A 27,556-nucleotide genomic window follows, 5' to 3' on the forward strand; every position below is an offset into this window, starting at 1 on the left:
AATTTACTCTGCACCAATGCATTCTATGATACTTCACTCTACGCCACTGTAAGCTACCCTGCACCACTCCACTTTACAGCACTTCACTCTGGTCTGAAACAAACCACTCTATCCCACTGCACTCTAGAACACTGCACTCAATGCCACCCTACTCTACGCTGCGCCAATCCATTCTACGCCACTATAATCTGCACTACTCTACTCTATGCCACTGCACGCTATGCCACTGCAGCCTATGCTGCTCCACTCTACTCTGTCACTCTATACTCTGCGCCGCTCCACTCAAAGCCCCTGTACTCTCCGTTACTGCACTCTATGTCAATGCATTGTAAACCGCTTTACTCAAAACCACTGAACTCTAATCCACTGCACTCTATGCCAGTCTACTCCGCACCACTGCACTCTACACCACTATACTCTACTCTGCAACACTCTATGCCACTTCACTCTAAGTCTCTCTATGACACTCCACTCCATGATACTCCACTCTGACACTCTACTCCATTAAACTCTACTCCATTCTGTGACACTCTACTCTATATCCCTCCACTCAATGCCTCTCCACACCACACCCCTCCACTTTGCTCTATGACACTCCACTCTGGCATTTTACTGTAGGCCTCTCTACACCACACCACTGTACTCTTCTCCACTCTACAATGCTCCACTCTGACACTTTACTCCACTCTATGCCACTCTGTGACACTTTATGCCAATCTATGCCCCTCCACTTAACAACATTCTACTCTTCTATACAACACTCTCATCCACTCTATGACGCTTTGCGTAACTCTCTCTACCCCACTCCATGCCACTCCACTCTACTCCACTACTCCACGCCACTCTACTGTAAACCCACTCTGTGCCACTCTATACCAATCCACCCTATGACACTCCACAATGCTCTACTCCACTCTATTCCTTTCCTCTCTAGTATTCCACACCAATCTATGCTACTCCACTCTACGACAATCTACTCTGCCTTATGCCACACTACTCCAAAACACTCTATCCACTCTACGCAAATCCCTCTACACCACATCACTCCACATTACTTTACTCCACTCTATGCCACCCCTCTCTGCTCTACGCCAGTCCACTCTAGAACACTCTATGCCACTTCACTTTACAACAGTTTATGCCTCTCCACTCGACGATATTACATAACACTCCGTTCCACTCTTCTACAGTACACCACTCTATGGCACTCCACTCTATGACAATCTACTACGTTCCTCACCACTCCACACTACTACACTCTACTCCATTCGGCTCTACAATACTCTACTCCACACTATGCCCTTTCACTCTTTGACACTCTGCTCCCTCCACAACACTCAACAGCACTCTATGCCACTCCATGACACTCCACTTCACTCCACCCCACATGCCAGTCCCACTATGCTACTCTCCAACACTTCATGACACTCCACCTCACTCTCCTTTATGCCACCAACTTTATTCATGCTAAACAGTATCCACACTGATGTATAACATGGCTACAACTCATTGGCAAACTGGGCATAGCTCTTGCATAGGCAAGACCTATTGGCTTTGCCAAAGCTTGTTTTTTATTACTGTCATTTAGATTAATTGGATTCAACGCTTGTTTTGACTGAAGATGGCGTGCTGTGGTACACTGATTTTATCCGGCAAACGCCCTGCAATACATAGGCAATCAATGCACGTAATTAGGAATTTATTTTTGCCATTGTAAAACATTGGGCAACACAAGTTATAGACATTTTTTTTATTGGCGATAATATCAGTGCCAAACCAACTGATCCTGTATTTACCTGCACTAACACTCAGCAGAAAATATCTGGGTGTCTTATGTATAGCATTTTACAGGAAAAACATAAAAGTTCAACAAAACGCAGAGTAAGCTGTACATAAAGCTGTACTCAATGTGGATCTGTCCACACAAAGTGAAATGTGTAACTTTGTTGGAAGAAACCAAACACGTGAAGACCCTTCTGGGCTTACTAAGTAAAATCAATTTTCCACTTTATGCCAAACGACTAGCGTTCGTATAAAATAGTCACGGATGTTTTCAGAGCGGCCACAATACACAAACTATGGCTCTGCGCATAAACAAATGATGATTTTTCTCAGATATGAATTTCATACTTCATACCTTAAAAAGAACAGTAATAGATACTTTACTTTGACCAACAGTCTGAAGGGCCAGATGGGCTTCTGCTGTCAGGTCAATGTATTTCCACGCTTTTCTAGGCCGCATGGAATGTGAGTTAATGTACCGCAGACGTCAATGCGTCCGGTCCTTGCGTCAGCGCTGCATTGTATGGAGTTGTAAGGCTCGAGGCCATCAGCCTGACAGCCATGCACTCTAAGTTGTCCACTGATGGTCACTGAGATAGAACAGGAACTTGATCTAACCTCCTTGGGAGTGTGTGCTGAGAGGCACAATACCTTCGCTATTAACAATGCTTAATTTATGCCAGTGTTTTCTGGTGCTCGACACCAGCGCTTAATTCTAAACACAGACAATTGTTTATCAGAGTACACCACTTGGTGGCGCTCTCAGTCTATTTTTTTCAGCACAGCACCCATATTTTGCAAAACATGGTATTACAAAAATGATAAAACTTGTACTTCCAGGCCGTTCCTGCAGCTTGGGAGGACCTGCAGTAGTCCACAATGTCACACTTGTTGAGTGTGATAGTAAATAGGAAATGCTGGCAGCAGTGGGAAAAGCTGTGGGTGGTGCGGTGGAAGCGGAGTACCTTGAGCCTTGGCACTTACATTTGTTTCCAAATTAAACACTGGCTATTAACGACTAGTGTTGAAAATAAGCGCCTTTCCTGTGTATTGTAATGTATTGCTGTTGCATGTATGTAGCTTGAGTGCCCTAATGAGGCACTGAACGGCATTTAGTCAACTCTACGGGAGTGCCACAGATGGAAAGAGTGCGTTTATTATGTGGTTTGTATGCAATGTTTAATTTGTAAACAAATAAATTAGTGCAGGGGTTCAAAGACTTTATCAGGGCCGGACTGGGAACAATAAGCCGCCCCGGCAAAACTGTTCGAACCAGCCCTGCACATGCCTTTTTGGGAAGGCCCCCCTCGCATTCGCTCTCACTCCCTCTCTTAATCTCTTTCTTTGTTCTCCCCAAGGCCGGCTTTAGGGCAGTGCGACTTGTGCAGCCGCACTGGGCGCTGACCTGTGGAGGGGGCGCTGTGACCACAGGGGGGTGGCGCTGTGTTTAGCAATATCTTATGATAGGAGAGATGAGTGGCACTTTTGCAGGTGGTAGAGAGAGAATTTGAGGATGCGGTCATGGGATGTGGGGGCACCACAAGTGATCGTTGCACCGGGCGCCACCAGCGCTAGAGTGGGCCCGTTATCCCCCTCACCGCTACCTTCTACAATAAAACTGGGAGGGAGGGTGTGGGCCCAAAGAGTCTTTTTAGAAGCCCAGCTGTCAACCTGGCCTTTAAAGACACAATCCCCAATGGCTCCAGCAGCTGGAGGCATGGTTCGTGGGTTAAGTGGCCAGGCCGGCCCTGGGGAGACGTCAGTACTCTAAAATACCTGGGTTGTCGAATACTAATGCTGCCTAGTGTTGATTACTTCTGGTGCCCCTTTCTTGCCCACCCTACAACGCATGTCTCTATTCTTCAAGCTTGTATTTTCTTTTTCATCCCTACTTTCTCACTCTGCCACAGTTTTCCTGTCTTTCGTTTCCTCCTTCATTTTCTCTTTTCTGCCTTTTTCTCTTTTGCTCTGGGTTAAAGTGTGTTGATGAAATATAAATACCGGTCCCCAATACAAGCAATGACTGGCACAAGTTAAGCACTCACCAGGTTATGAAATACACTGATTTTAGAGGTTTACTAAGTGCAAAAGCTGGTTGGTTTCATGTGGATTCTGGTTGGCCACAAGAATCCTATCTATTGGGAAAGAAGTAGTCAGATAATCATTGGCCGAGATGGTAGAGAATGATGTGGAAATCCTACCCACCGGTATGGCAAAAACGTAAACTGAGAGTGGTTCAGGAGGTTATAACAACAATTATGTCATAGAATAGGCACCCATCCAATGTATTTATGAATGCAGTTGGTGTGGGTCAAATGAATATTGTCATGCCTTGTGCATGACAATGTTCATTTGACCCACACCAACTTCATCCATAAATACATTGGATGGGTGCCGATGGTTGTTATAGCAGAGTCTTGGTTCACCTTCTGTCCACCAGAACAGTGGTGCACTAATCGGTGAGCCAAGACTCAGCTACAGTAACCATTGGCAACGCCAGTAGATTTAGTTCACATTGTGATTTGGAAGCCATACCCATTGGCTTTGCCAGTATTAGTCTCCAGCCGGAGGCAGCCACTGCGTGCATAGAACAGCAGCAGCTGCCCACCAGCACTATTAGAACAGACCAGGGCTTTAAGTGGGCCGGGTCCTGCCAGTGCTGAGGACCAGCAGTTCTAAAAAGCAAGTCCTGAGACGGGTCCCTATCGGGCTCTCCATTTTAGCCCTCACCCTCTGGGTGGAAAACAAATCTTAACTCTGCAGCAGTACCACCCTTCACTGCCTCCTATGTACCTTCAAAGAGACTCGTGATAGTTCTTGCACAGTCTCATCAATTCAAAACTGAAGCATCTTCAATATTCTATATAACGAAGCCATAGTTGTTACTTATTTCTCTTATGAAACTAACAACCCTTGACAAAGGCAACAGTCCTGACTTGTTGTAGATGTAATGTTACTTGTCGTATTATATATCTGGATGCAATGACAGAAGCAGCAAAATACCAGTCGGGTGGCACACTATGCTAAGCACAGATTTGTAGCTTATTTATTTTAAGGCATGCCCTTAATTACAACGACCACACCCCTTTAAGCCCCCCCCCCCCCCCAGTTTTTTCAATGCACTTTGAGCCCTGGAGCAGATCCTATTGGTGCACTGAAAGGAAGCAATGGGGTGGCAGCAGGGGAGACAAGTCATCATAGCAAAAGAGAGAAGCTGGAGGGCCCGCCCGCTATGTCATCATCCCAGAGACAGAGGTGAAGAAATACTGTGTGCACTCACTCTGTGATTAGTGTCCCAGCGCCAATCACAGCAGAACGGCCTTGAGGGGAGCAGCCACTGAGCATGCGCACCAGGGGCTGTGGCAGGGGAGAGGCCATCATAGTGTCAGGCTGGCAATCCAGCCCTGACAAAAAAATATCAAATAATCCTTGTTGCAGTAATAAAAGGAATGTTACTTTGTCTACAGCCTGCATGCATCGCTAAAAGATTTGAACGTGTGATCATTAAATGTTTCGATGTAAAATAGTCTGTCATGCGTTCCACTGGAGTCTGAAGGATTCACTCAAGCCATCTACAGGTTGGCAGTGAGGCGAAAATACTCCTGTGTGCTGGTCCAAGATGTGATTCATGATGCCCCAAGCCAGCGGCTGAAGGGGCGGAAACAGATATGCCATTGGTTTGAAGGAAGCTGGCCCAAAGCTCGCTCTGTCTTCCTTGACTCCAATAAGTGTGGAAATATCTTCACCAGGCTTCAAAACAAAATCTGAATTATCACACAAAATGAGGCCTGGAGCAGGAGCACAAGTAAAAAACATGAAAAAAGCCATTTTCCCTTGTAATCTGGGTCAAGTGGCCGATATTGAAATATATAAGGTCCAGAACTTTATTAGGTTGCAGATGTTTACAGATGAGCTTGCCTGTGGTCATCATTCTACCTCCTGCGTGTCCACTTTGAACCCGGTCAGTACACCTGACCATGTGATCGTTACGGCCTGTCGTAATAAGAATAAGCAAAAGCTAATTCCTGAGTACAGGCTGAGGGCACCGTTGTTGTAGAGATCATCAATACACCAAAATCTGTATACTTGTGTAAATACTCCTGCTATTATTATTTATTTTGATACAAAAGTTGTGTGAGCTACCTTCTGAGGTGGATCTCAAATTGCTTCATAAAGCGTTATATAAAAAGGCATATTGTTATGCCGAAAGACGTGTGGCATCTGTATCCGGATGAACGCAGGGCGTGTACCAGTGGGCGAAGTGGGGAAAAAAAAGTAGGGGAACTGTGGGCGGAGACTCAGGGGGTGGGAATAGGCAGAAGATTGGATTAGTGGGCGGAGTCGGAGGTGTGGCTAGAAATAGCAAAACATCCCAATTTTTAGTACGTTTGGCATTTTACTGATCAGTTACAGCTTATAACGCTATTTAATTCAAACAATCGATAAACATATTTATTTGAGGTTTAATATATAAGTTGTTTAACTGAGCAAAAGTTACTAAACAATGTGAATTGTGTTGCTGTGAAGTGGCAGGCTGTGTGCAAAGGGTGACTGGTCACCTTTCTCACCGCTGCATTTGCATGTTACACTGGGATTAATGAGGCAAAAGCTTTCCAGAGACTGTTAGTATGTGTAAAGATGTCAAAATAATAAAGTATCAGACAGTGTACTACATAGCACTGCAGTCTTTTTTGCGTCATAATTTAGTCAACACTGCAACATAATGTTGTCCTCCATTGCTGCATAATTGCAGTGGCCCCAAAGCAGGCAGCACATGCTAAAAGTGCTTGTGTATGAAGCAGAGAGATCATGAAGTTTGTGAGCTTAGGGGCATATTTATGGGAATGGTGGCACTGGGCAGCACAGCAAGTTTCTTTGCTGCACTCCCTGTATCACAGGGAAAGGGCAAGAATGCATGGTATTTATCCAATATGGTGCATTCCTGTCTTTTCCCCCTGCACTGGCGCCATTTCGACAGCCTAGCGCCAAGGCAGGCACACTTGCCCCATGGTGCAAGGGTGCCTCCGTTGTATGTAGGATTGCTTTTGTGCAGGAAGGGCCACCATCCTGCACAAAACAATCTTGAGAGGCGTTTTCCTCTTTCTATGTGTGCTGCAGAATAAAGCACACTTTGAAAGAGGAAAAAACAAGGAGAAATAAAGATATTTCTCCTAGTTATGCCTCCCCTGGGGCAGCGCAAGATTTTGACGCATTCCCAGGATTACAAGTCCTTGTAAATCTGTGAATGCATCAAAAACCGAGTTGCGCTGGAGACTTTTATTGTTGCAGGAAAACTACTGGGTTTACAATGAACTCTGCAGTGATTTATGCTTTTTTAAGATGAGTCATAATGCTGCACAGTTCTGCTGGTTTTGTTACTGGGGCCGATTTTGAAGCATTGCTGCAAAAGCCAGTCTCCAGTTACAAAACCAGTCTCCCATGCAACACCTACCACAACACCTCCCTTGCACACAGTAAGGCAATGCAGCAGTGTGTGCTGCGTTGCACTACTCAATATCTATGAAGTTGTTCAAAGATATGCAAAGTGGCTTTATGTGGCTTTTAAAACATGACTTGGAGCTTTGTATTGTGCATGTACCACATAGCAAGGTGCAAGCATGACGCAAGGCCCTTGAAAACATGCTCCTTTGTCTGGTGGGCATGCAAATTCTGCATTGCAAATCCCTGGTGAGTTGCATTAGTACTGCTGGAACAAGACCAATGGAGGCACCAATGGGTGAGGTGGACTGGACTCAAGGGTCCTGTGACCTCAGTGACAAAGTCTCTGCTGCTGTAGGGTGTGCTGCTTTGTAGGCCTGCCCGCAAGACTGGAGGTCAACTTCAGTATGGATTGTGGTGGACAGGGCTTCATGGTTAACCAACACTGGCCACCGGTAGGGTTCACCTGCTGGTGCTAAGTGACCAGGGCTTCTAAAGTCTAGTGGGGTCTTCTAAGGTCTATCGTGGGAATGTGCTCCCTCAGGAGTGGTCTGATGGACTAGGCATGAAGGCTGAACTAGGTTCCCCAGTTCCAAATTCTGTAGCTCTTTCCATAGTGCCACATCCTACCCCCACCAAACACCCTTCTGCCCCACTGAGTGAAACTCGCACTGTCTTCAGCTACAACCCAATTCTGCCCCATTATAAACACCTGGATGTGACTCATTTCAAATTATGCACTGCCTGAAAAAGAGTAACAACATTCTGGAAAAAGCAAACACTCATAGTGAATGCAGAATTATGTAAAGCACGCAAAATATAAGTAGGAACGCCATGTTACCTTAACGCTTTTACTCTCATTGTTCAGAAATCAATGAGTATTTTTTTGTCTCAAACATTGAGGACATGAATATAGGACTCATCCTGTACATATGTGTCAAGCAGGGCTAGAAACACAAAGGAACTCTTCAAGAGAATCTGATCTGACTCACGGAAACCCACAAGGGCTCCTTCATATTCATGTCAACCAACTAGCTGCTCAAACATAGTATATCAAATATGTATTCAAGTGTCCTGCAAAGAAGAATGAGTGCGAGTAACTAAATGGGTGCGAATGATTGAGTGCCTGAATGTAACTGAGCATGAGTGAAAGAGTGTATGTGGATGAAAGTGAGAGAAAGTAAGTGAGAATGAGTCACGTAGAGTAAATGAAACTGTAAGTTAGAATGAGGTAATCAGAGTAGGAAAAAGTGAGAGTGAGTGCGAGTGAGAATGTGATACCGAATGTTGAAGAGTGAGTGCAAGATAGAACAAGCATTGGCATAGCCAATAGGTCTCGCCTTTGGGACCTTATAAGTGTTTAACCATGCAACAGTTGATGTTGTTGCACCAAGGATATTGTGCTGCATAACTAAATACTTATAAGGTCCCAAAAGCGAGACCTATTGCCTATGCCAATGCTTGTTGATATTGTTCCAGGCACTACAAAACAAAAAACATTGGCAAACATTTGTCAACTTAAAAGTGTTTTTCTCTTGAGCATCTTTGAATCGGGTCAGATTTGAAGACATTATTACTTGTATTAAAATGTTTAATTAGTGCCCAGACTTCTTCTTTTGAGGATAGCCCAATTTATTGGAAAGGGGTCAATTATGAGACATCACACTGACTGCATCGTCATATACATTTGGAAAGTGTCATTTAAGGGACATCTCAAAGACTCAAAGAAAGGATCTTTTAAGAAACAGGACACTGCTTACAACCAGCAACAGGAAAGAAAAGGTCACATAAAATAGATCACGCTGCTCGAGACAGCTTACCCCTTGTCTCAGGCCCTGGGTTTAAAGGGGCACCCACTGGGAACACCGCCTGAAGAATGGGCATTCATGGTGTCTATGGGCAACGGCTCCTTGAGTCCATGAGTAGAGACACACTTAAAGCGCTATTATGAGTAGCGACGCACTTAAAGCGCTATCTGTGTAGACGTGCAGTCATTTCCTTACTCATGCTAGTATTTCTTCATGCATGTATACGTTTTTTACTTGTGTGAACCCACATATGGACATATTTAGGTACTTCTAAATTCGTTATACACCTTATGTTTCCCAAGTTGCTTTGTGCAATTAACCAGGCACACTATATACACTAACATAAAATAAATCTCATGTTACCCTGCCCATTAGACACAGATCTACACACCCGCACCACTGGGCACTACACATTGAAATAAAATAACATAAAAAAACAGCAGTTAAGACATTAGACAATTTCCGTTTATTTAAAAAGGAAAAAATGCACCAGGTATTTTATTTTCCCAACTTACTTGATGTTTGTGGAGTTGAACTTCAGAGGCAGTCCAGGCTCCTCTTGCAGGCCCTGGTACAGAGAAAAGAGCAGAGCCGAGGATCTCTGGGCAGGCTCGGAGAATAATTTCCAGGAGAGGCTGGTGGGGCTGGGTCAGCTTTCCAGTTCTGGCTAGAGAGCAGATTTACATCAAGTCACAAAGTCCTCAGTGAAGCCCTTTTCTTCTTTCCCAGCTGGCGCCCGTCAGTCTGCTTGACACAAAGTATCCTGATGTGACCATTGTATTGGTCACGCAGTGGGGGCAGGCAGGCAGCATATTCACAAAATGAGGTGTGAATCACAGGCTCACGGCAGCAGCAGGGCTATCAGAGATAGCCGTTTTCGCGCTATGCTACACTGATGGCCCTTTCAGTGTCACTTTGCAGGCCCCTAAACACAGAGGGGAAGGGGAGGAGGTCGGGCGCACTGCAGAGGCCTTCCTCGATGTGCACGTTGCACCACACAGGCAGAAAAATAACGTTCCTGGTACGCTGTTTTAAAAACACGAAGTAGGGGGACAGACTAGCATTATTTTTAAAAGTAGGGGCACGCCGTGCCCTTCTGTTCCCACCCACTTCTAACACTGGAGTGTACACATTTCTCAGAATTCTAATGTGTCACCCTACCCACAGGGAACAAACTGAAGAAGATCTCAAGGAGTAGAAGTGCGAATGAACACATCCCCGTCGTTCCAGAAAGGACACTGAGAGAGGAGCTACCATCAGAAGAAGGTATGCCACCGTCTAAAAGCTATGTTTTAGGATTCAGCGGCATCCATTGGTGTTGTTGGACCTTTTCTCTCTTATGTCAATGTACGACCATGGCCTTTGAACATTCCTCTATGATCAACCCTAGATGACCGTGGTCTGGTCATACTTGCCACTGGTTTTGATAAAGGAGGCCTACCTTTCAGCATCACAAATGCCTTGATATTGTTGTCTCTGCCCTGAGAGGCAGATATTCTTTTCTTAACAATGTTTTATAATTTTTACAGCAACATTCTTATTATATAAAGCTATATCTTTTCTGTATAGTAAGCATTTAAGGATTTGGGGACACCATTTCAGGCAACCTAAAGTCGCCTGTTTTCCAATGAATGGTAACTAGCCAATTTTAGATATTGCACTTTTTATGGAATTTGATCATATTTTCTGGAATTTGTTCTCCCTTCCCTAGTATTCATAACTCCTCCCAATGAGGGTAACTTTCCTCTATCAGGTCCTCAATTTTAAGGTTCCTGATCAATTTCCATTCTCTTAATATCATATGTGTTCGGAAACGGTTGCCTCGCTCTGTCCTGGAAATGTTACAAAATTAACATTCATTATATTTCCAGTAGCATCTTTTTTCCCATTGATAATCTGTCTTAAAATGTATTTAATCACTCAATGAGCTTAGTCAACAATATGGCACTTGATGCATATAACATGCTGTCCAAGTTTGCACTGGTCTCTGGTGGAAGGATAATGGGGCAAAAGTATTTTTTTTCCAAATGGTAATATAAAGGTGGCCACACTGTTTACACTATTTTCAAATCAAAAACCCAGATGCCAGATACCTGCAGTTGGGCACTTAGGGCAGGGGGCACGGCTGTACACTATGCATGGGACATGCCCATGCCAGCAGCGACTGGCGACATTGATGGCATTTCCCATGATAACACGAGCACATTCGCCTAAAAATCATGTTTGCTTCAGTAGGAGGACTGGCGGGCCAATACTTTACTTTGCCAATGCTTCCTTCCAATTTTTTGACCTTTATAAAACATATTTATAGCTACTCTGGTGTGTTTAATGTGCGTTTTATGGTTACAGTCATCCAAATTTAATCATACTTTTCTGGCACCAATTTGAATCATATTTTCCCATGATGTGCATTAAAACTAAAAAGGGGTTCCAAGCATGTTTTAAGTGCATCTGTCCGCTAGAAAGTACCCATACTGTTCTATTATTATTATATGTGATAGTTCATTTTTTTTTAAATAAAATGTTTTACTGTTAACGTGTGACCACCATGCCAGGAAGTGGCTTGTTTTCTTAGTCTTTTTTCTTACTATTATGTTTGTGTTATTTAGCACATGTCAGTTGTAATTAGTCGAATTTGTGGTGCTTTAGCAAAGAAGTCATCAGATTGCAGCACCTGGTTTACGTTGTCCCTGCCGGTTAACATTTGCATACTTTCTGTTTGAGCAGTATGGCCCTAATTCAACAGAAAAAAATTTAACTTTACGACTTTCTGTATTCACAAAGGACATAAGTTCGACTTTCCTCTCAGTTTACCATTGTGAATTGGGGCCTATTTATTTTACTTAAAGATAGAAATGTAAAAGAGCGGTGGGAGGTATTTTTATACTTAAATAAAGTCTGTATTTTGTAAGCCTAGGCACAGTTTGAGGAGTTCCGCGTAAGTGACCAAAGAACTCTGCTACGCTAAGCAGAGTTCCGCAAGCGAAGGAGTGTGCTTGGTAATTACTGTTTGAGTTTATTTTCAGGACCAGGTGTTTATCCTGCGCTGGAAAATCAACGCGAACCGTATCATGCACAGCGCAAGAGGGCACTACTTCTTTCCTGCTGCTTGAGTATATTTTCTACCCGAGCGGCAACTTTCTTAACACAAACAGAATGTTTTTCAACACGAGCAGTTGCGACCACGCTAGACCACCTGCATTGAAAAATACGACTGACCGCTTTGCAGGGAGGTGGATTTTTCTTGCTCGTGATTACCAACTTGCCGTTAGGGAGTGCGAGCAAGCAAATGTCTTGCCGGGAGGTGGATTTTCCTCGCTCGCCAACCTGATGTTGGTGAGCACAAAAAACTCTGCTCCGCGGACAGAGTTTTTGGGAACACCGCTTGCTCCGTGGAGTGCTGAGTGGGGGAAACTCCGCAAACTCTGCCAGCGGAATGGAGTTCATCGCCCAGGCTTATCACCAGTGTTTTATATTACTTTCAATTAAGTAATGTGCTGCCTTCGGATATGAAGATTGTGCCATCTCAAACTCATTTTGTTTATAATTGGCAGCAAACACATTGTTAAAAATCAGCGTATTTGATTTATTCCGAAAGAGTCAGTCCAGAAAGAAATCGTTAAATACCGCTATCGGAAATCAGATTATTGAGCTTGCATGATAAATATCAAGTTACCTAATAAAAGCAAGGTTTAAAAACAATTGCTTTATCATGTACTAATGTCTTGCCACATGATGCTTCAGACTCATGTCATGCACTGTGCCTGCCCCAAGGTTTTCCTCAGCAATGCAGGACGCCTTGATTGGGAAACCTAGCACAATGGCGGTGTAGTTTGATTTACAGAGTGATTCACTCCCTTACGAAACGTGAAGTACACAGTTCCAAATTACCAAATAGGCAAAGTAGGCACCGGCCTACGTGCCCCTCTCCTTTTAGGGGTCCCATGACAATGGATCAAAATACAACTGAAGTTTGTAAACCAGAGACATCAGATTTACATAACAGTTTGTCTCTTAAAAGCTCCTCTTCTGGCAGCTATCAATTTTACAGAAATCCGGTGCATTGAGTATTAGGAGATGGTTTGCAAGGGAGGTCCTGAAATTTGGACTACCGAGAGGCCTCCACAGGGTTTAATCCGGCACTGGAAGTACACTTTGCGGACAGGTAGCACGCTACACCATGGGAAGTGCCTGGTTGAATTTCAGGGTGTCCTATGGAGGAAGCGGTTTGGTGTCAAGAGTGAGTGCCCAGAATAGTGCTGTTATCCTGTTTTGGGTCGCAGCCTCTACGCATATAATGGGGGAAAGGACAGGGAGGGAATACAGGCACTTTATGTTAGTTCTGAATGATTGCATAAGTCTCTATAGAATTCAGGCATTGAGACCCGGTTATCAAGGAGGTAGATTAAAACTATCCCACCAGATCTAACATCTGAATCAACCCTGCTGCTGGCTCAAATAAATCATCCGGTTATCTGTAGTGTACAACTCATATTATTCTTATGAACTAAGTCTGTTGGTGCATAGACAACATACCCTTGAGACAGCTTATGAGTCAACAGGATCCAGCATGTCCGGAAGCCTTAGCAGCATTGTGATTGGTCTTAGCGATGTTTTTCGGTGCTCAGACGATGACTGGAGGCCTGGGCATGTTCTCCACGTAGGCTGTAATGGAGCCTGCATGGAGAACATGCGAAGTGTGCAAGACTGTTTGGGGCGGCCCGAGAGGGAGTCCAAGCAGTCATTGCGCACTTTAGGAGGGTGCTACACTCCTTCGCTGCTCCCTCCCACTCACACAAAGCTATGGGCTGAAGTAGGAGAAAATAAAATGATAATAACACAAGTTATTATCATTTAATTTTTTCCATTTTTCACTGCAAAAAAGCAGTGGGGCGATGCTCCTCTGCCTTAGCGGAGGAGCCGCCACTGACTTAAGTTAATGACATAAATGAAAGACCTGGTCCCAACCTGTTTCAAGATCAGTTTTTTAATTACTACGGGGTCTGAGCACTGGCATGCCACTAAAACGCCTTGTATGTTTCATGGCAAAGAACACTTTCACAATTGTTGTGCAATTTTTATAGGCACATAAGTGGATGGAAATGTCTCAGTAGCTCAGTTTTCCGAGCAGTGCATGTTTTGGGGTGGAATTTTAAAGTGGCTGAGATACAGGGAAAGATTTGTCCATGAAATGTTTAATGATTTATGCACACAAATAGTCATAAAGAAGCATTCTTACTTGAGCTAAGAAACAAACCCCGAGGCCTAGATCATGCCATTCTAACCATGCCTCTGCATGGAGTTGAGAAGCCCTTGGTCCACAGCATTGGCTACACACAGTCTCAGTACCTTCAGCTGCCCAGCCCGTGCTAGGGACTTGGGCGAGCGGTGCAGATGCAGAGTACTCCTTGCTCATAGTCTGCTGGGTATGGCACATGCTCTGCTCAGTGGGTACAGAGGCAGTAACAATAGCACAGAGACTGGCAGAGACCACAGTGGCCATGCCTAGTAAGTACTGAAGGCAGGGCTGTTTGTCCTATGGCATCCTGTGCCAAGTGGCTATTGTACCAGTGCAAACAGGGATCCTAGGCAGTTGGCAAGCGAGGATGTAGACCCCGTAGCCCACAACCCAACCGTCCTTTAGGATAAGAGTGTATTCAAATTCCTGCCATTGGTACAGTATATATTTGCAAAAAGCAAAACATTCACTGAAAACATTTTTATGAGAAGGTGTGATTGGCTATAAAGATCAATTGTGCTCTAAAATAAACCCTATACATTTCCTGAAAAAAACATCTGCAATATAAGACTGATTACTGTTGTACTCAAAAACCTCAGACAGCTCTCTGAATTTCCAGTAATAATCATAATGTAGCCATAACCCCTCCCCACCCATGCAGTGCACTGAACTCACACATTACTTCACTGATGGGACACACCACTGTAATTTCTCACATCTTGTTGCTAGCAGTTGGATACCGCCTTTTAGTCGGTGTAATCTCTCTGTGGACTTGTGCTTGTTGAAAGGGGTGCTGCGGCTGCAATTAAGGTCTGCAAGGATACTTTTTTGTTGTGAATGTCATTGAAACAGGGTTTCTATATTTGCTAGAATCTAGTTGCTGCGTGTGATATTCTATGTCAGGAATGGAGGTTCGGATTATGCCATATCATTCTTTATGTTCAGCTCAGCAGCCATTTATTTATCAAGCACTTGACGAAGAAAAAACAAAGGACTACAACTCTCATGAGTTTCAGACAGCCAATAATATCTGTCAGTCTCTATATAATAACATCCCCAAAGAACAGCACTTCTTCTTTCTTTGCTGCTCAACCGCCAGATAAGCGCTCTTCCTTGTGAATGTTATTATACTAACAATGTACTGGTCTTAACTTATTGTAGGTGTTTTGCAATTTAGCTTAGCAAATATTATAACTTGCCAGGTTCTTTCTACGCTAGCTTGCCTGTCATGTTCGGCGTGTGAATGATTACTCTGTTGAGTCTGTACATACCTCCATCGACTAGAGTCCTCCACCTGACACTATTGATGGCGGGGAAGGCCTCGGGGACTGATTGTGATGATCACAATGACTCTGATGTACCAGGGCCCAGTAGACCTGGGAGGCTGGAGAGGGCCCCTAAATGTCCTAGGCTAGATTTGTCTTCTCTTCGTTCGGCGGAGTTGGAGAAGAAGACACAGTGGCTCAGCACATGGCTAGTCACATACGTAGGTCAAACGACAAAGAAGTGAGGGGCTGCCTATGGGCAGAATGACCCAGGCCATTTTTGGACGGTAAAGTTGCCCTCACACCTGAAATTGAGAAATTGATGGCAAGATAGCTATATTCATACTGAAGTTTATCAAGAATCCCAAACAAGGGATTGATCTCTCCTGGAGAAATTGCCAGGACCATTTGTTGGATGTCCTAGGACCCCAAACTAAGGTTTTGGAAATGGTGGAGGAGCTGAAAGACATTGGCAACCTAGTTGTCCCCAAGATTCTTTTGGGATGGGCACAGTATACCTTATGTTTTTTAGGAAGCGCCAATTGTGCACTCTCAATAGAGAGGTGCTGCTCCTCATTGATAAAGATTAACCCCACGTTGAGGGAACTGCCCACCTCAGAGGCTGGAGAAGTGGGAGAGGGCGGACTCTTCAGAGAGGCCTTTGTCAAGGGACTTTGAAAATTCGTTATGACCTTTTTTTTAGTTGGACAAGGGCCAGCAATCGATGAAAAATGTTTTTGGCAAATAATAGACCGGGGATGCTCTGCCGGATGTTTCTATGCCCCAACCTCTGAAAGATTCCAAGGAAACCGGTAATATCAGTTCCAAGACCAAAATCATTTCAGAGGCTTTTTCCTGACCAGAGGAGTAGGTCGAGGATGTACAGGCAGAGAAACCTTCCACAATGCTGCCAATGCCCCCAGTGGAGTCTGAAGTAAGTAGTATCCTTTCTTCCCATCAAAAAGTGGGAGGGTGGCTGAGATTGTTTTTGTCTAAATGGAGTGAGGTTACGGAGGATGCATGGGTGTTACAGACCATTTAGTTCTACGTAACCCTGAAACAACAACACAGACCAAGACCTATAGTGTCCTCAGAGGAGGACGCCCTTCTAATATCTCAGAAAGCCACTTCCATCTTAGAGAATGAAGCCATCGTACTCTCAACTTTACATCCTTGTGGGTTTCGCAGCAATCTTTTCCTAGTCAAAAAGAAAGACAAGGGTCCAGGTCCCATGATAAACTTGAGGGAGTTCAACAGTTGGGTGGTATACCGCCATTTAAAGTTGGAGGGTCTCCACCTGTTGCAGGACATTTTACTTCCAGGCAATTGGTTGTTGAGAGTTGATCTTAAGGATAACTATTTCACAAAACCAATCTTCCCTCCAGATTGCATGTTCTTACCGTTCCAATGGGCAGGCCAGGTGTATGAGTTTGTGCTCTCCTTTTGGCTTTTTTCCGCTCCTTAGTGTTGCATCAAGATGCTAAAACCAGTCTTAGAATTGTTGTGGTCCAGGGGAGTCCGACTGATCATCTACCTGGAGGACATCCTGTTATTGCACCAGGATTCTCCCCACCTTCTAACACACTTGAGGATGGCACTCTCTCTGTTACAGAATCTCGGTTGTGTTATCAATGAACAGAAATCTTAATTCACTCCCTCACAATCCATATTCTTCCTAGGTTTCCTGATTGACTCACTCAACAGACACTCAAACTTCCTTACAATAAGCTTGTCCTCATGCGGACGGAGCTGTGTTGCACTTTGAGCCAGACAAATGTCTCCCTCCGACATCTGGACAGGATAGTGGGACTGTTAGAGGCATCTATTCAGGCGATTCTGCCAGGCCCCTTACACTATCGAGCCCTTTATTGTCTAAAAGAAATTCACTCATCAAAACACCTCTCTTACACGGCAAAGAACATGTTGTCAGATGATGCCAGAGCAGAACTTCTCTGGTAGAAAGATCACATACTAGAGCGATTGTTGGTTCCATCCCAGACGTGGTGATCAAATCAGATGCAAATCGATCAGGCTGTGGAGCCCACTGCAGCGACATTACCACTTGAGGTCTGTGGTCAGAGCAGGAAAGCGGGTTGCACATCAACTGCTTAGAACTGCTCGCAGGCTCCTTTGTGGTGCATTCGCTCACAAGAGACAGAGTGAGCTGTTTCATCCTTCTACAGAAGGGCAATATCTCCAAAGTTCAATATATCCAGCACCTCAGAGATACAAGATCAAGGGTCTTCGCGGACCTTGCCAAGGATTTCTAGTACTTCTTTCTGGATCACATGATTTCTGTCAGGGCAGAACATCTTCCCAGCCAACTCAGTGGCATAGCAGATTCGAATAAGTGACATCTCAAGGATTACAGCACTTGGAAGCTCGATCCTCCCATATTCCAGAGGATCATGAGCAAGTGGAATCCCTGCCAGATAGACCTCTTTGCATCACGTCTTTCTTGATCATCAGATGCAACCGGTTCTTCATTTGGAGACCAAATTTTCTGGGGTTGGCAACTGATGCCTTCATGTAAGACTGGGCTCAGTTCCGGGAAATCCATTTCCCCCGCTTTGTGATGATAACCAGGTTAACAGCGCAGGTCAGGAGACAGAGGGCGTCACCGGTCCTAGTGACCCTGGTTTTGAGATCTCAAGCATGGTTTCTGGTTCTTCTGGAACTTTCTGTAGCTTTTCCAATCCTACTTTCCCATTGTCTGAACATTTTGATGGAGGCCAAGAGGGAATCGTTAAGCCTTATGTCAAGGTTTGCAGTTGGATGAGTGCTCCTCAGGATCAGTATAACGTGCAAATAAGGTTCACCTCTCGATATTACAATTCTGCTTACCATAAAGGCACAGAGAATTCGGGCAATCAAGTGAGGAAAATGGTAATGATGAAGGAAAGCAAGGATGAGACCTGTCAGGAAAAAATGGAAAATAATAATTCTCAGAGTTTTCCTGACTCATCAAAGAGAACTGCACCACCATAAGGCTTTCTAATTACCGAGCATCCCACAGTCAATCTCCTTTAGATTGTAGAAGACTCTATATGCAGTGCTTGTTAAAAATGGTCTCCCTCAAAAGATTAATGAAAAGGAAAACATCAGCTAAATAACTGAAAAAAACTAAGAATATGTTTACCATCAATGCATTCATTCAAGAATCCTAAATGAATATTTGTCATGAATTCTAGAATCTTCCAACATACCACAAACAAAGTTGTAAAATGAATATCATTTCCCAAAGGAAAACTTCCATCAACTATGGTCGTCAGCTGAATCAGTCTCTAATTCCATTGTATTGATTATTAGTGTTGGAATTAAGTTAATTACAACTTGCCTGTCAAATAATAAAAACTCTGCACACAAACGAATGGTCTTCCGTAATTTAATGCTTCATTACCCGAAAATTCCACCCCTCAAAAAACAAAGGGTACTGAGCTGGTGCGATTCGCCTAAATCACCAATGCTCCAATGTCTCGCCCATTGGAGTAGCAACGTTCATAATCGTAATCTCTTCTACATATACAAGTATTGTGAGAGCTCTTCTCCAGCAGGGCTCCCTAGAATCAAAATAATTTCATAAGCGCTTGCACACGCCGTTCTTTTCCTATGTCTATGCTGAGCACTGTTTGAGCTTTCGACAAATCCACACAAGTATAACATCCCATTAATAGCGTGGGTTATAAGTACCAAGCAAGACCACAAGCGCCATCTTGCACTTTTTGAAAATAAAAAAATGCGTCTCTGTAACGAAACACTGGAGGCTTCCCTACTTGGGTAAAGCATTGTTACAGATGACTAGGAGACAACCAACCCTCTATCTCCACCCAAGAAACTGAAGGTGGCAGACCGTCTGACTCTTTGCCAATGATAATTAGAGCAAGACTTGCCAAAACGCTCTTCCGACATCCAAGGAACAAGCATTTGCAATTCAATAGGTCTGGCATTACTGATAGTTTGAGGTATCAGCGTTGCAAATAATAATGCAACTCCAAACAGTACCCAGCTGCTTAAAATATGAGCAATTATATGCTTAAAGTTGTACAGCCGTGGTGACATCAATGGACAGCTATCGATCCACTATAACATAACAATTGCGCCCATGTTCAATTAAAAGAAAAGCATGTCCACCATTATCCCATCTGAGGCGACGTGCTGCTTAAATTTAAAAAAAGCATTTTGTGAGAGAGAGAGAGAGAGCGTGTCCTGCCTGCAACAGCAGGCAAAAGAAAGAGCATTGAAGCATAAGTAAAAGGTCCTCATGGGAGGTTACAAATGAAGACAAGGCGGTACTAAGGAGGGACTAACAAGCCTATTAACCAATCAGAAGCCAGGAGTTATGAAGGACAATGACACAAGCCAATGACAAATATGGGTGTAGAGTGGGTGGGGCCACAAGAACCTACTGCAAACAGCATGCTTCGCATATAGTACACATGTTAAATTTTATTTTGGACCTGTCCCTGGACGGGCTGGCCTGTTGGCCTATTAACACAATCAGATTGGTGATCTCAGAGGACCATGCACTGTATATTGGCATGCCGGTAGGGAAACACCCCCTGGTCTGTTGTTTGTTGAGAGGGGTCAGGCTGTCCTGGCCCCCCAAGTGCCAGTATACTGGATTGTGGGATGTCAATGTGGTGTTTTGTCTCTTGGAATCCTGGGCTGACAACAGGTTTTTGTCTCTGAAGGAGCTGACAGGTAAGCTTGTGATGCTTCTCTGCTTGCTCTCAAGTAAACAAGTATCAGACATCAGGGCTTTGGACATCTCTTCTAGGATTTTAACTCCTGACAGAGTGTCCTTGCCGGTAATGTGCAGTTCCAAGACCAACATTAGGACAGTTCATTATCTGGCCTTCACAGATCATCCAAAACCATGTGTGATCTGTTGCATTAAGGCATATGAAGACTCTACAGAAGACATTAGATCAGCAGGTGCGACACAATTATTGATCTCAATAAAGAACCCCTTTAAGGTGGTATCTTCTCCCATTACCACAAGGTGGGTACGATGGATTATGTCCGAGGCCTACTTCCAGGGCTGTCAAGCCACTTTGCTGCAGGGGCCCAGTCTGGGCATGAGGTGGTACTACTGTCAAAGATGAACAGCCTGCTCTTGACCCAACATTTTGGCAACAAGGCAGAGCCCACCCACCTGGATGCTTACATCCAGTGGCTCTGAGTGCGCACCTCGCCCCCGCATTGAGCAGAGGTCGAGTTAGTGGTGCATCGCTCCAACTACTGTCATGCATCACTGGTAGCCGAGTCCCTGCAACACAACCTCTACATACTCAGCCACTACACGCGGAGTAGGTTACTTTTCCCCGGGGTGTCTCCCGCAATGACCCACTGTTGCCTGACATCTCTTGCTGCACCAAGTACTGGTCGACTGCCGTCACTGCACTCATTCTGCTTAGGCCTCTGCCTCATGCCTTTGGCAGTCCTCGTCAACACCAGCTGCTATCTCACCCTCACCCCACCAGCGCAAAGGGGCCTCATTGTGCCTGCTGTGAGGATCACACTTGTAATGCAGGTACCTGGATTTTTCATCTGGATTTTGTGCCTACTTATAGGCACAGAGACCTTTTCAAGCTGCTTTGCGGGGTGGTGCCTGGGCACATTGATCTACACACCTAGGGACTGCCGTAGAAGCTATCCTGGACACATAGGCTAGGGATACGCATTGCATAGTTGGCCAGTTTCACTTCGCTTTAGGAAGCAGAGTTTAGACAGCGTGAACATGCTTCCACCACAAATCCTAGTAATGGCTGATGACACCCACCAACCACCTCTCACAGCCCTTGCACCGCTTCCAAAGGTCCACCCGCCCACACCTTGGTAGTGGCCTTGCTTCTATTTAGCGAGCTCATTAACTCTGTCACAGCCACGCCCAAGTGGAAAACATTGATTTGGCAGAATGAAAAGTTACTTCAGGGCTGTGCGTGAGATGGATGGCATTGAGGGAGAAGAAATATGCAAGCTGTTCCAGCACTTGCCCAACACAGGAGATGACCAAGACTACAAGGCAGCGGTCGCCACCCTCAATGCCCACTTTGATTCGCAGCTCATTCCAGACTATGAGTGCCCTCACCAGCACTGCATGGATGATGACCAGAATAAGGAAGCCAGGGCCCAGCTAATCAAAGGGTGTTGATTTGCCCTGTTACAGATATTGATCTTGGGCCAACCTGGCATAAAACTAGAAGACGTCTTAATCTTTGCTAGACTGCATTAACTTTCCAATAGTCGAGCAGAGGAGATGGAGCTGGCCATATCATATGACTCAGGCCGTCAAGTCGCAACAAAGCACACTATGATCAAAGAAGACACAGTAGATGAAGTATTCCAGCGCCAACCACACAGCACCACAGCCAAGGTTTTCCCTACCACATTAAGCAAGTGCGCGAACTGTGGCCTAGAGCAGTATGCAAGAGACAACTGCCCCATGCTGGGCTGCACCTGCTCCAAATGTAGCAATAGCAACAGGTTTGCAAGGGTGTGCAGGAGTGGCAACAAAAGGCACATGGCCACCAACTGCCCATGTGTGACACAGGGGTTTTGAGACCTAATAATGGAAGACAACTCATAGTCACCAGACAAACCCTCACAGCAGATTGTCAAATGAGAGAAGTACAGTGATGATGAGGTGGTGTTCCTCATTTCTTATGCAGGAGCAGGGTTCAAGGGCCTTTGACCACGTCCCATTTGCACTATAACTGTTGCTGGGAGCAAAGTCATGGTCCTTGTTGACACCAATGAGTCTGTAAATGTAATGGACATACAGCAATAACGGGCACTGGTGCCCCGCTACCCTCTCACCCGGTCCTGCTTAAATCTATGCCTATGGGGATGACTGCCTTTGTCAATAGCAGGGGTCATCAAGGTGGAGATTATCAATGGTGAAATTATGAGACATGCACACCGCCACGTCACTCGAAAGGCTAGGGCACACTGCTAGGGTGTCAGACTGCCTAAGAATTTGGACTGGTGATCTTCCCTCGAGGCTGCAGGCCAGGCCGATGAGATCCTAAATATTTCACCCAGCTCTTTTGAGGACTCAGCTGCTGAAAGGGAACTAAATCAAGCATATCAGTCCATCTTGAAACACACTGCCATCTGCAACAGCAATAGTACCATCCCATCTTGGTCGGCTGTGGAGGAGGAAATACTCAAACTTGAGCAGCTAGGAGTGATCAAAAAGGTATCTGGGCCCACCCGTGGGTGTCCCTACTCGTCATTGCTCCAAAGCCGAAACAGCCCAGGACTATTTGGTTCTTTGTGGACATGGGGCTTCCCAATCAGAACATGAGCCGCTAGTGTCACCAAATACCTTTGCCCTCCTCTACAGAGCACGGTGGTTTCTAAAACTCAACATAAACTCAGGGTGTCATCAGTTTGAACTTGCCCCAGAGAGCTGCTACATTACAACATTTTCCACCCATGTTGAACTGCAGCACTACAAAAGAATGAACTTTGGTATCTCATCCACAGCATATGCATTCCAAAATGCCATTTATGAGGTTTTGTCTGGACTGGATGGTGTACTAAATATAAGTGATGAGGTCCTTATGTACTCTGTCACCATTGAGGATCACTGCCAACATCTGAGAAAAGCCCACCGCTGACTGTCGATCGAGTCCTTACACTGCATAAAAACAAATTTTCCTTTTTTGCATCCACAATTGAATTCTTTGGGTTTATTTTCTCAAGTGCAGGATTGCAGATCGACCTGCGAAGGCAGACACCACCCAGAAGGCCTCTAAGCAGCAAAACCCCACAGAGGTACTGAGTTTTTAGGAATGGTTACCGAATGCGGGCGCTTCGTGACCAACCTCCCCACCATTTCTGCAGCCCATTTGAGCACTGACGAGGGTTAGCAATCCCTGTATCTGTACAGATAAAGCCAATAAGGAGTTCCGTGATGTAAAGGCCCTGCTGCGAGATGCCACCATGTCATACTTTGATCCGCTTGGCCCATCTGAACTCATAGCTTACACCAGCCTAATCGGAGCTGAGTCTGTCCTCCTCAAAGAACAAAGACTCCAGGCCTATGTGTGCTCGTTACGTATGCCAGCCAGGAACTCATGGTGACGGAAACAAGAAAGAAGCAAATTGAAAGGGAGTCCCTGGCAATCCAATGGGGGAGCTAACATTTTCATCCTAACCTCTATGGGCACAAGTTCAAGTTGGTAACAGACCACAAGCTGTTAGTCACACTCTTTACTGGCACCTCACAGAATTCTCCCCCGAAGGTCAAACACTGGGCAGTGCAACTGCAACTTTATTGCTTCACAGTCATATACCGCCCTGGACTGGGGACTCCAGCAGACTACCTGTCCTGGCATCCTCAACAGCAGCCAGAGCGAGAGAGATGACTCAGTGATGGCTGATGAAAATGGTAGTAAGAGCGGCTTGCCCCAAAGCCATGTCACAGGGGGACATCATGGCCACCCCAGCTATGGACTGCATCTTGTAAAAGGTCATTTAGCCCATTCAAAACCAACATTTCAAGCATTTCATGGAAGGGGCCAAGTAATGAAACCCCCCAGAGCGCATGATGAGGGAACAGTTCTGGAGAGTAAGAGATGAACTCAGTGTGGCCTCTGAAGGGTTAATCTTTAGAGAAAAGGGGACAGCAATGGTTCAGGCACTGCGGGGGCAAGTAGTAGACATAGGTCACCAAGGACCTCAAGGGCCGGCAATGACAAAGGCGAGGCTCAGGGGAAAAATGTGGTTCCATGGTATGGTCACTTAAGTTGACGAGAGGGTGCAGGCCTGACATCCTTGTCAGATTACCAGCGCAGTGCCTTTGCTGGAGCCCATCATAACCGAGGAGACCAGTCAGGAACCGTGGGAAAAACTCAGCATGGATTTGGGATTTTTTCTATATGGGTGCCGAATAATGGTCTTCATCAACAATTTTTATGAAATATCATGTGATAGAGATGACAGAGTCCACAGCCTTCGGAAAAGTAAATCCCTTACTGCAGAAAGTAATAGCCATGTTTAGTTTGCCCTGAACAATAAAGACAGACAACGGTCCACCATTCAACAGCCAAGAGTTTAAGGCATACCTTGCTTAACTAGGAGTGACTCACAAGGAAATCACACCCCTGTGCCAATGGGGAGGTGGTAAAGGCATGAAAATGTGTTGTTCTTCTGTTTTATGTTTGTACCAGGAGAGAAGTGTCAAATTAGTTTGCTGTGGAAGGGAAGGAAAATGGGATGAGAGGGAATCAAGGAAGTAAACATGGAAAGAAGAATGCAACAGGCAATTACATGGAGAGAGAAGGAAAGCAGAAAGGAAGGAAGAAGAAAGTAAACACAAAGAAGTAAGTGAGCGACAGATGATGGGATGGTGAGAGAAGGAAGGAAGCAAGGAATTTAAGATAGGCAGAAACTGATATTCGGTAAAAAGGAGAAAATACACAAAAAAAGTGAAAGTGGGGTTTGGAATAGAAAAAAACATAGACAAAAATAGTGATGTCCTCTTACAAGGGATCCAGTGTAAAAGGTGAACAGGGTATTCCCACATAGTTTTCACCTCTATATTTCACCTCTATAGTGGCACGAGACGGGGATGCCTAATGTCGCCTCTCCTGATTGACCTGGCTATAGAACTCCTGGTGATCACACTATGGCAGAGGGTGGATATAGCAAGGATGATTATTAAGTGAGAAAATGAGCACAAAATACTATTTTGTGCTTATGTGTTTTGATATACCTGGCCAGGCTGAAAGAGGCACCCTCCCCTGTTGGATGTGAAGAAGTATCTGGTTATAAATCAAACTTGGATAAATCTTTCCTATGCAACAGGGCCAGCAAGGCAGAGAGGGAATGGCTGTGCACCATTGGTCTTTTTAAGCTGTCAGAAAATAAACTAAAATATTTGGGAGTATGCCACGCCTAAGGGAGTTTCACATGGCCAATACATCACATATTTTAGAGGCTAGTAGATCAGATTTAACTTGGAAACAGTGATAAATCTCAAGGCTGCTTAGGATAGCAGTTGATAAAATCTCTGTGACCCCCAGACTCTTCTTTCGGTTTCAAGTGCTTCTGTTGAGAATAGAAAATGCCAAATTCCAGACACTACAAAAATACCAGCAACTGAGGTACTGGGTACTCTACCCACCCAAATAAAGAAAGTGCAACCAGGGCCAAAACTGTGAAAAATTAATCACCAAACACATATCGGCACAAAACACTTAGGGCCTTATTTACAAGAAAGTGACACAACGCAGCACCGCAAGCCATTTGGCTATGCCACGCTGTGTCACTTTCAAAACACAGTAATGCGTCATAGTTACAATGATATGTCACATCCCTGTGCTTTCCCCTGCGCTGGCACACAATTGGCTGCCATGCACCAATTTTTTTTATCAAACCGTTTTTATTGCAGATCCAATCGCATAATATAACAATCAGGAGAAGTATCATTAGCGTGTGATCTCCCCTCTCGTTACCATGTTCCCTTCTATTGCACACGGCCTTTCAGCCCACAACCCGGAGGTCGGGCGGCAAAAATCGCATCTCGGTGCAGCCCTCACAATCGGCAGTCACTGTACAGTGCATGTGGGGGGATCCACTGTCTGCTTTTAATTTTATCCCTGTCCACCCCCCTCCCTATAACATCTATAAATGAACACCTCAACTACACTACTGGTAAAAGATTCCCCCTGCACCCTACATAACTTCCCTCCTCCCCCCCAAGTGTCACCAATCGCTCCCGGTCAGAAGTGTGGGCCTGTAAGGCTGCAAGCAGGAGGTTTTAACTGTCTACTGTGTGAGTGTGACTGGTGTTGGTGCTGTCACCCCGTGTTCGCTGGTAGCATCCGCTGCCGAGTCTCTTTCATCCTCCTCCCCATCTAATGTGCTATCTCGCAGTGCTTGTACTAAGAGTTCCCACTCCATAGCCGCCTACAAGGCCTGCTCGTCTGCTCTTCTACGTGCTAACTGGTATCTAACCGTGCTCTCGCTCGTCGCCCATTTCAAGAACTCAGTCAGCCATCTCCGATGTGTCGGACCCGTTTTCGATTTCCACCCCTTCGTCAATTCCTGTTTGGCCAAGAGGAGGCCCATATCGATGACCTGCTCGACATCTTATTTTTGGGTGTGTGCGGAAACCAGTGTAAAACGCTGACGGCCGTAGTATATTGAAGGTCCCTGTCTGCAGCTTCGTTCAAGGTGTTGCCAATGTCCCTCCAGTATTCCTGTAGGTGGGGGCACTCTCTGAGCATGTGTGTCAGATCCGCTCCTAATATATTACAGCGTGGGCAAGCGGCCTCCTCCGCCTCAAAATATTTCTGTATTTTACTCAGAGTAAGATAGGCCCTGTGGAGAATGTAAAAATGGATTAGCTGGAAGAGTGCGTTCCTCGTACTCTTCCTAGCCCGTCCTACCAGTTGCATCCACGTGGTGTCACGGATATCCAACTGTAGGTTTAATTCCCATTTGGCCTTCAGAGTAGTCAACGGCTGCAGTGTTTCCCTCAGCATTCTCGAATAGAGGCATGTGACCGCCTTAACGGTGCCTGCCGACATCATTGTGTACTGGCAGGCCTGGGCTGTCGGCGGCTCCTCTAGCCCCGTGCCCCAATGCCTCTGTATGGCTCGCACTACTGCCGCATGCAGTAAGTAGTCACCTTGTGGGAGGTCAAATCGCTCCTGCAGCGTCTGATACGGGACCAACCCTCCATCTTCGAACAAGTCTCCCACCACCTGCAATCCTGCTTCCTCCCAGCCCTGCAGGTGCGACCAATCTCCCCCGTGTGGGAGGGCCGTCACCATGCCCAGAGGTATCTCGGGCGCATGTGGGTGTTTAGTCCCCGTGCGCTTCGACGAGCGGTTCCAGCACAGGCGGAGGGTTCTCTCCTCTAAGGACAGGTCTCTGAGTGGTAATCTCTGTCGCAGGGCTATAAAGGCTAGCACATGTCGGGGGATGCCGCTGTCTCGGTCTTGCTCCGGCCCGCGGTACACTCTCGCAATTTCTTGCGTCAAGGTCTGGAGCTGGGCCGCCAGGTA

At 45.4% G+C, this 27,556-nt stretch overlaps 1 protein-coding gene across 1 annotated transcript in view; it reads left to right on the forward strand.

Annotated features, from left to right (window-relative positions):
- Positions 1–27,556, forward strand: part of ZNF831 (zinc finger protein 831) — a 530,261-nt gene that overhangs the window by 194,544 nt on the left and 308,161 nt on the right. Inside the window, exon 5 of the mRNA XM_086932647.1 lies at positions 10,197–10,295. Coding sequence (XP_086788773.1) covers positions 10,197–10,295 — 99 coding nt within the window. The remainder of the gene's footprint in view (positions 1–10,196; positions 10,296–27,556) is intronic.

This window comes from Lissotriton vulgaris, chromosome 7, assembly GCF_964263255.1.
Source record: "Lissotriton vulgaris chromosome 7, aLisVul1.2, whole genome shotgun sequence".
Lineage (NCBI taxonomy): Eukaryota > Metazoa > Chordata > Amphibia > Caudata > Salamandridae > Lissotriton > Lissotriton vulgaris.